The sequence below is a fragment of the Galeopterus variegatus genome, unplaced genomic scaffold (genome assembly GCF_000696425.1).
Source record: "Galeopterus variegatus unplaced genomic scaffold, G_variegatus-3.0.2 Scaffold3407, whole genome shotgun sequence".
NCBI classification, from domain to species: Eukaryota; Metazoa; Chordata; class Mammalia; order Dermoptera; family Cynocephalidae; genus Galeopterus; species Galeopterus variegatus.
Window position 1 is genome coordinate 55,286 of NW_007729518.1, and position 10,202 is coordinate 65,487.

A 10,202-nucleotide genomic window follows, 5' to 3' on the forward strand; every position below is an offset into this window, starting at 1 on the left:
TGAGTGCCCCAGACACCTCTCTAGATGCCCTAGATGCCCGAGTCCTGGCCCTGGGGGTAGGTCCTGGAAGGGGACACAAGGTGGGTATTTGGGGGGCTGTTCTTTGTCTTGGACTGACTCCTGGTTACATGGGGGGGTTCCCTTTGTGAAAACTTCATGGAGTTGCATGTTTTCTGCATGTATGTTGTACTTCAATAAAAAATTCACTTAAGAAAAATCCCAGCCTCTCTTGCTAAAAAGAAAAAAAGAAAAATCCCAGCCTGGCCACTCAGTCGCTGTTTGACATCAGGCAAGTCGTTTCACCTCTAATCACATCAGCCTTGAGTGGGAAATGAGGATAGTGCTCTCTGCTTTGTAGGAGTATGGGGAGTATTCCATGACCACATATGGAAAGCAAGCCGGGAGGCAGAGATTCTCAGAAATGCTGACCCTGGGCTTGCACGGCTTCCCCCAACCCTGGTAGCCCCAAAGGGCTGTTGTTTGGATTTTTTTTCTTTTTTCTTTTTTTTATTGGATTATTACTCTGTGATCTTGAACTCCCTTGAGAGAACAGCCTAGAGGTATCTATAAGCACTGGTAGGAGATAGGCCGCTAGAGAGAAATGATTCTGTGCAAAGGCCAATCATAAACAGCCTCAAGGCCAGCATGTCAGGCCAGACCTGCCTCTCTCTCCACCCCAGCTTCCAGCACAGAGCTTGGTCCTGTGTCAGTACCAAGTGACTACGATGACATGGACCAGAGCTTATCCTCCTGACCACCTTATAAGGCAGGTAGGCAGGAACTGGGATCTTGGGCAAGTCACTTCACCTCTGAGCCTCAGTTCCTTCATCTATAAAATGGGCTAGTTACTCCACGTAAAACGTCTAGGATAGTGCCTGCTCATACAAGAGATCAGTAAATGGGAATGGTTACTGGTAACATGATTATAAGAAATGGGAGTCACACAGATAGTAAAATGCAGAGACAGGACTTGAACCAGATCTGAGTGAAAACCCAGACTTCCGACAGTGGAAGGAACCGACTATGCAAAATGTCTGGAGTGGAGGGTGGTGTGGAGTCTCCCACAGCCCAGTTGAAATGCTCATGCTGAATGCACTCTGATCACCCAAACCAAACATTAAAGAAACAGCCCCCACCCCCATGGAGGCAGAGTCTGAACTTGTCCAGGGACAAACATAGACCACCCACACGAGGAATGTCTGTACACGCATGTATAGTCCACAGGGTACACTGTCATGGTGGTACACACCCATGCACACCTGTGGTCACATGATCCCCATGTCACATGAGCAGACATGGAGTGCTCACATAATCATGTGGCCACAGTCTCTTCCTAGGCACTCACTACATGCAAGCCAGGCTCTTTATATCAGTGGTTCTAAAAGTATGTCCCTGAAACTGCAGCATTAGTATCACCTGGGATTTTTTTTGGGGGGGGGAGGGGTTAGAAATGTAGATTCTCATACCCCACCTAAGACCTAGTGAGTCAGAAATTCTATGGATGAGGGCCGGCCCGGTGGCGCACTGCTACAGTGTGCCGCTTGGGAGCGCAGCGGCGCTCCCGCCGAGGGGTCAGATCCCACATACAGACCGGCTGCTCACTGGCTGAGCGGTCCGGTACGGGCGCGACACTGAGGGTTGCGATCCGTTGCCGGTCACGAAAAAAAGACAAAAAGGAAAAAAAAAAAAAAGAAATTCTATGGATGAGGCCAACAATCTGTATTTTAACCTGGCCTCCTGGTGATTCTGATGCACGTTCAAGTTTTGAGAACCTGTGGTCTGTATTATCTCCAATCTGCATAAGAACTCTTGTGTTCATCTTCCATTTTTACAGGCAAATCATCAGGCTGAGAGAGACGTGATGGGACCTACCCAGGGTCACACAGCCAGGAAGCAGTAGAGTTGGGATTCAAACCCAGCCCTGTGGGGCTCCAGAGCTCACAGCTCCTACCCTAAAGGTATGAAGGCCTTTGTCTCCATGCACACAAGAGTAGCCACCGCCACTCCTTTGGGGAAACACACCTGCACAAACGTGTGACATACCGATCACCCCACCCCACCCCACCACGGCTCACACCTGCTCATACCTGCCTCAGGGCCTTTGTACTTTGAAAGTACATCTACTGCCTGAAATATGCTTCTCGCATGTCTTCTCATGGCTGCCTCTCTCTCAGTCCGTGGGTGTCAGCTCAAGTGTCACCTCCTCAGAGAAGCCCTCCCAGCTAAAGTAGCCGTCTCACTCCTTGACTCTATCCATCACCTTTGTCTTTTCTTTATATCATGTATCCCTGTCTGAAATCATCTTGCCTACTGGCTTGATTTTTACTTCTCCCACTACGATGTCAGCTGCACAAATGTAGGACCCTATTCACTGCAGTAACCTCTAGAACAATTCCTCTCTGGCATGGATATTTGTTGAAAGAAAAGAAATGAACAAAAATCAGTGACACGGGCAGACATGGCCAGAAGTAGTCTGGGTCACAGGGGCAAGCAGGATACACATAGAGAGCCAGATCTGGGTCCCTGTCACAGGTAGCATCACACCCATGCACAACTTCATGCAGAATCATTCTGAGCTGAGTCTAACATAGCCGAACACCTCTCTGCACCCCAGCTCCCAGCACAGAGCCTGGCCCTATGTGGCCTTATGAGGCAAGGTGGCCTGTGCCCCAGGATGGCCTGGTAAAAGGATGTGGCAGGTTTATTTGTGCACCTGGTGTGTGTGTGTGTGTGTGTGTGTTAGGCATGACGATGGCTTACCTTCAGATCTGTAGGGAATTCCTCCTTCTTAACCAGACCTGTGGCTGCTGCAATGTTCCCAGCCCCAGAGAACACAGCTCCTCCCAGGTGTGATGCCTGCTCCTTGGTTTTCTCAGCCACTGGAGTAGGGAGGGGGTTGGGGAAGGTGTTTGGGGGCCAGGGTGAAGGAGGCATGATGCCCCTCCATATATTGTCCCAGGGCCTGCCCTCCCCATGGAGTACCCCCCACTTACAAAAGCCTTGGGAGTTCCCCCTCCCCCCCACTTCACTGCTCCTGCCCTGTGGTTCCTGGCCAGATCACAGGCCTGGGGTGAGGGGGTGAGGGAAGGGGGCTGGTACCTGAAGCCACACCTTGTACCACTCCCTCTCGGGTCTTGCTTCCTGCAGGGAGAAAAAGGAGCACATTTAAGGGCTCTGAGCAGAGGGGATAGAGACTCCAGCACAGCGTGGTGGTAATAGAGTGGGCAGAGGGATGCAGGTGGCAGTGGGCACCCTGGCCCCATCACTGCCTCCTTCTGTCCCCACCTCCCACAATCTTTGTCCCCATGCCACACCCCCCTTCTCATCACTTCGCCGAGCCCCCATGCCTCAGGACTTCCCGTTTCCCCACCTGATATGATACCTGCACCTCTCTAGTGGATGCCGGCGAGAGCCAGCACTGTGCAGAGCACTTTACTGGCACCATTTCATTTAACCTTCCCACTAGCCCTGGGAGCAATGTGCTGCTATTGTCCCTGTTTTGCAGTTGGAAAACAGAAGCTCAATAAGGGTCCCGCAGCTAGGACGTGGCTAAACTGGCATTCAAGTTCAGGTCTTTCTGACTCCAAAACTCCCACTATCAACCACTCGTGAGTATGTAGCCCAGGACGGAAGGCAGGTGGGGGTGGAGCTGGGGGACAACAAAACTCTGTGTTTTGAAAGGTTGCCTGGTGCCCCCAATGCATCATGGCCCACACCCACCTGTGGACACCCACATCCCACCACCACCCAACTCTATTTCCTCTAAAGACCCTTTTCTTTTAACGAGAGTGCGAACCTCTCCTTCTGGCCAAAGTGGGGAGTGTCTTAGGTGCAGGATGGGTCTGAGGGCAATGTGCAGATTGTGACTGGCACCCATGGCACTGGCTGGGCCTTCCCAGGAGGGTAGCAACCTGGTCACATCAAAATGTGGGGTCGTTGGGAAAGGCAAGAGAGCCTGATCTGGGGTGGGGAGTGAGGGTCCTCAAAGGAGCTGGGAGTCTCCCATCCTAAGGATTTGGCAACACAGACAACAGCTGACCCAGATATGAGTGTCTGGGCAGGCTGAGGCTGGTGGGGGGAGAAGAAGAGTGGGAAGATGGGGTTCTCAGGGTGAAGGCCAGCCAGGACCCAGAGATAGGAGGGGGTGGGCTGCATGGGGAGCCGTTGGGGGCTCCTGGGCAGAGGGAGGAACAAGAGGTGCCAATCTAAGGGGAAAGGCAGCATGGTTTGGAGGGGCAAAGTCTATTAGCAGAGAGTCAGTGTCAGGAGTGCCAGGGGTCAACAGGGGTGAAAGGCCTGGTGGAGGAGGAAGGAGGGAGGCCAGAGTTGGGGTCAGCAGATGTAGGAGAAGGTCAAGCCTTCTCCTAGTGTCCATCCCCACTGCCCTCACCCCAGCCACCCTGCAATTTGTTCTGTCCCAAGGGAACTTTCTAAACTGAAATCAGATCATGGCAGTTCTACAATCTCTCGTGGCAATAATAATAATGCTTTGCACAGGCCTATAAGGGCCCCCTCATGAACAGGCTCTTGCTCAGCAATCTGGTCTCATCTCCGACCACTGCTTCCTGCCCTGCATTCTACAGGTCCATTTTCTGACTCAGCCTATATGCCATCTCCTCAGGCCGTCTCTATTTTTACCCTTTTTACCCTACCCCAAAGTGGTCCCCACCCCAGCCACTTGATGTCAAATCCCACTACTGAAATACTCTGTATCACCATCAGGAGATGGGCACTTTTGTCTCCTGTTCACTGTTACACCCCCAGCATCTTTAATGACCCAGGTGGTCATTAAATATTTTTCAAATAACCACAATCCAAATACACTATGACCCTTGGCAAGTTATGAAGCCCTCTGGTGCCTTTATAGGGGATAATTACACCTGCTCCACAGAAGCAAGTCCTGAATCATGATATGGGTTCAGTAAACGTCAGTTTCCGGTTTTTCCTCCCTTTATGCAAATGACTCTGCAGGCTCAGTCTCCTTTCCCAGTTAGGGTGAGAGATTTTAACCACCTGGCCTTTCTCCTGACACCAGCTCGCAGCTATAGGGATGGTAGATGTGGAGGAGAGATTGCAATAGTTGAACCACAGGCATTGGGAAGAAGGGGGACCTGGAGGTAGCTGGAGAGGAGAGCTGGAGGAAGCCCTAAATAATACACGAGGAAGAGCCCACAAGGGGAGGGTTGGGGCTTCCTAGTCCATAAAGCTGGGTTCAAACCCCAGGTTCAGGTTTTACCAACTGTGTGACCTTGAGCAAGGTAAGTTTGGCTTCGGGGAACGCCAGCTTCCCTCATCTGTAGAATGGGCTGGGAGCATTAAACGAGGTAATGGATGTGATGGCATTTCACGGTAGCTGTCAATAATGACAGTAAGAATAAAAAAAAGGAGGCAATCTGCTTTGATCACTGCATTGGTCCCTGGCCTTTCAGCTGAACCCCACCCTTACTAACCCCCCACCCTGTCCCCATCTCTCACAGGTCTCGTCACTGACCCCAGGCTTCCATCAGCTAGCTACGTCCCCTGTGACCCTGCTGACCCCGCCCCATCTGCTGACTCATATTCTATTGCCCAGACCCCCACTCTCTCTGAGGCCCTGGCCCCACACTCTCCGAAGTCACCCGAACCCCGCAGCCCCAGAAGCCCCGCCCCTCGCCCACCGACGTAGAGGACGCCCTCCTTGGTCTTCTCGGCGGCCTCGGTGACCCCCTGCTTGGTTTTCTCCGCGGCAGCCACAACGCCCTCCTTGGCCATGGACAGGCCCTTCATGAACACGTCCATCCTGGCGGCCTGGGGAGAGCGAACACACTGGTACCAGTGCGCTGGTTCCGTACCCTCACCCCAGCCCCTCCCGAGGGACGCGGGTGCCCCCTCCCTGAGGCTGGGGCGCCCTTCTGGATCTGGAGTCCCCTCTTGCCTCCCCGCACCCCTCGTCAGTACGAGGCCTCAGGACCGCGGCGAGTCCTAGCGTCCTTGAAAGCTGGGGACGCGGGAGGGGCCACCGCCTCGGTTATCCGGGGCCCTGCAACCTGCAGCCCCGCGGAACCGGAGTGCCGGGCTTGGCGCGAAGACTCGGGGCCTGCCTGTACACACACGGCAGAGTCACACGGTCATGCACAAAAACATACACCACGGACACGCTCACGTGCACATACAGGACACGCGGACGTTCAAAAGCGCACGGACACTCCAACACACACGGGCGCGGACGCACGTCCACACAGAGGAGCAGACACATGCCCCGGGCTGCACACTGACGCGCCCCCACCGGCGCCCCCTCTCACCCCAGACCCCCTCCATGTGCCCACCCTTCTCCACCCCTTCCTCATCCCACTCCAGTCCCCTATTCATCTCCATCCCATTCCCCATTCCCAGCGCTTGGCGCGCGNGAGGCCGCACCGCCCCTTTGGCCTGACTGACAGGGGGCGGGGAGGGTGACATCTCCGCGGAGCAGACGAGCCTCCTGGGGCGGGCCACTGGGGATCCAGGGACGTGAGACTTGCGTAGTCTGTTGGGGGTTGGGGGAAGGGTGACAATGCCGCGTGTTAAGAGTCGGGAAGAAATAATGCGGTTGGTTCTGGAGTTCAGATAGGTTCGAATCTCACCTGTGATTTTTATTAACTGTGGGACCTTGGGCTACTCAGCTCTCCTTTCTGAATGCCAGTTTTCTGTAAAACACGGATGGTTAATTCAACGAATGTTTATGGAGCACTTAGACAGGTGGCGCAGGTTCGAGGCTGGAGACAGTGGAGAACGAAAACAAGGTCCCTGCTCTGGGGGAGCTTACCATTGACGTGTGTGTGTGTGCAGAGAGGGGAGGGAGGACTGAAAATAAACGCATCAACACAAATCAAACAAGTGTATTTCAGCTTGTGAGAAGCCTTATAAAGATAATAAAACCGTGACATTACAGGGTAACCAGAGGAGTGCTTGAGGCAGTGGTCAGGAAAAGCCTCTGCAAAGAGGTGCATTGGAGCAGAGATCCCACAGAGGCACCGAGAGGCCAAGATGGGTGAAGGCAAGATCCACGGAGCGGGAACTGCAAGTGCAAAGGTCCTGAGGCAGGACTGGGCTTAGGAACAGATAAAAGGCAGTGCAGCTGGAGAGCTAGGATGGATGGAGGAGGAGAACACTTGTTTGTGTAGTTATGGGGGAAATTGCCAAAATGATTATAGAATGCCAGGCACACAGTAGGCCCTCAGGTGGTGCTATGACAGAATTATGCCCAAGAAGCTGTGGGATCCCAGAGGAAGGCAACTCTGACAGCTTAGGGGAGCCAGGGAAGGTCATAAGGAGAAGGTTAATATCTGAGCTGTGGACTAGCAGGACAGGTAGGACTTCATTCGGCAGATAAGGGAGGAAGGGAATTTTAAGTTGTGGATATAGCATGGACAAAGGTACTGTGGCCAGAAACGCAAGGTAAGTGACAGGTGATGAGGTGAGGGGGCAGCCAACAGCCAGACTGTTCAGGGCCTGAAAAAAGATGTCCTCAGGCTGATGGTAGGACTGCAACTTGGCACAGGCTTTTTGGAAGGCAATTTGGCAATGTTTACCAAAAGCATTAAATGCATGCTCCTTTTGAGCCAACAGCTCCCCTTCCAGGAATTTATCCTGTACATCTCTACTCACATAAGTGCACAAAGACCTTCTTGTGGGGATGTTCATTGCAGCACAGTTCATTGTAGCAAAAAACTGAAAATAATCTAAATGTCCACTTGTAGAGGACTGGCTAGTTAATTGTGGTACATCCACCCAGGGAAATGCCTGCTGCGGTCAGAAAGGATGAGCTTGTCCCATGTGTACTGACATGGGAGTGTGTGAAGATCTGGTGTTAAGGGAGAGAAGCAAGCTGCCAAACTGTAATATGTGGAAGGAACCAATTTTGAAACATGGAAAATGATATTATATATATTTTATATATCAAGATATATATCACATACTATATACATTATACATCTATACCTTATATACAAATACATACTTCTATGGGTCAAATGTGTCCCCCTAAAATTCATGTATTGGAAACTTGATCTCCACTGTAACAGTGTTAAGAGGGTGGGAAATCCAATTACAGTATTTGAAAGGTGGGGCCTTTAAGAGGTGATTAGATTGTGCGGACTGTGCCATCATGAATGGATTTATTCATTCATGGAGTAATGGGCATGGTTCCGATGGCTTTAAAATGAGAGCAGGTGAGGTTAACTCTCTAGCTTAGCACATTATCACCATGTGACACCCTGTGTCACTGTAGAGAGTCACCACCAGAAAGAAGGCCTTCACCAGATGTGTTCCTTGGACTTTGGACTTTCCATCCTCTGAAACTGTAAGAAATAAATTTCATTCCTTTGTAAATTACCCAGTTTCAGGTATTCTGCTGAAAGCAACAGAAATGGACTAATACATATACATACTTATTTATAGCCACACACACAAAGAACTTATCTGCAAGGATTTCCAAAAAACTGTCAACAGTAGTTGATCTTGGGAAATGGGACTAAGAGGACTCAGGGAGAGAGGCTTTTATATTTCCTCACCTTCCTTCTTTGTGCTGTTTGATTATTTTACCTTGGTTAGTATTTTACTTGTATAATTTAAAAAACTAGCATAGGGGACATCTGTTCCTTTTGGGCCTCAGCATTGGAACTGCCCCCTTCCTGTGTTTAGAGCATCCCCCACCTTATGAGGTGGAGTCCCACTGTCCCCTCTAAGAACTGATAATACCAAATACTTGCTTTCTCAGCCTTCCTTGCAGATAGGACACATGACTAACATTTGGGGCCTCAGACTCACCAGTCCCAGTCTGGAACCTGAAGCTAGTGACAGGAAGCAGCAGGGAAGGAGGGGAGTCTGTTCTGGGGAGGAGAGGAAGTGTTGGGGTGGAAGCTCTTGCCAGGGACCATGGGCAGCAGTGACACTTGTTGTGGGAGTGTCCAGCATCAACAGGGCAGCCACACTGCCCACACTCAGCCGTGGCATCAGCGGAGTCTTCACGCACCTGCTTGGCAGTGGAATTTGGGGCACCATTCCGGGCTGTGTGGTCTCCAAGATGGAGTCACTGGTCCTCCCAGAGATTCTTTGAGCTGCCCAGTTCTTGTTAATGAACCCCTTATCTGCTTAAATTAGCCAAAAGTTATTTCTGTGGCTTGGGATTAAAAACCCCCGAGTGTCAAAGTATGTGATGAAGAAGAAGGATAGAGAAGGACTGACCTGGAGATAGGAGAGAGCAGGAAGAAGGACGACCCGATGAATGGTGTCTGTACTTCATATTATAGGAAATGGGAAGTCGCTGAAGGGTTTTAAGCACATAGGATAATTAATGAGATTTGCATTTTATGGGGCCAATGGAGGTGGGCTGGAGGAGGACAGGATGGAAGTAGGAAGATCACCAAGGAGGCTGGACCAAACTCCACAGGAGGGATAAGGAAGCCTGAGCAAGGGAAGCCATGGTAAAGCTGGAACACTGGAGGGAGAGATTTGGATATTACTTAGGAGGTGACACTAGGTGTTGGGGAAGAGGGAGAGGGATGAGTCTAGGAACATTCCCAGGTTTCTGGCTTGGAGAACAGAGTGAGCGAAGATATTGCAAAATGAAACAGCCACTGAGGGGGTGGAGCAGTGTTGGGGGATGATGATGAACTTGTTTGGGGCATGGCGAGTGCCTGCTAGACACGCTGGAGGAGGTGTCCAGCAGGCAGTAGGGCATCTGAGCCCGGAGCTCAGGAAAGCACTCCAAGCTGGCTTTAGGTATAGATTTGGGCCATGGTGTACTGGGGAAGTGTTTAACAGAAAGCACAACAGCTCTCCAAGGTTGGGGCAGGTGGGAAGGAATACCTTGTGTAGGGTTTGTCGATATCCATGGTGTAAACACCCCCACCATGGTTGATTTCAAGTTGTCAGTGTGATGTCACTGAACAGAGAATTGGTTCAGTTATATAGCATTTTCACACAGATAACATAGATAAAAATAATCTTTTTTTTTTCTTTTTTGGTAGCTGGCCAGTATGGGGTTCCAAACCCTTGACCATGGTGTTACCAGCACCACACTCTAACAAAGTGAGCTAATCATGCAGCCCTGAAAATAATATTAAGACCATAGATAATAAATAAAATTATGAAGTTCTGAGATGAGTATTTATTATCTTTGTTTTTTTTAACATAATTCATTTAATTGCAAGCTTATATAATTTAATTTTTAAGAATGGCTT

At 50.8% G+C, this 10,202-nt stretch overlaps 1 protein-coding gene across 1 annotated transcript in view; it reads right to left on the minus strand.

The window, feature by feature from the left end:
- Window positions 1–5,785, minus strand: part of SNCB (synuclein, beta) — a 9,020-nt gene extending 3,235 nt beyond the window's left edge. The window contains exons 1-3 of the mRNA XM_008584926.1: window positions 5,658–5,785; window positions 3,100–3,141; window positions 2,761–2,879 (exon numbers count right to left, since the gene is read on the minus strand). Coding sequence (XP_008583148.1) covers window positions 2,761–2,879; window positions 3,100–3,141; window positions 5,658–5,778 — 282 coding nt within the window. The 5' untranslated portion in view covers window positions 5,779–5,785. The remainder of the gene's footprint in view (window positions 1–2,760; window positions 2,880–3,099; window positions 3,142–5,657) is intronic.
- Between the last annotated feature and the right edge of the window lie 4,417 nt (window positions 5,786–10,202).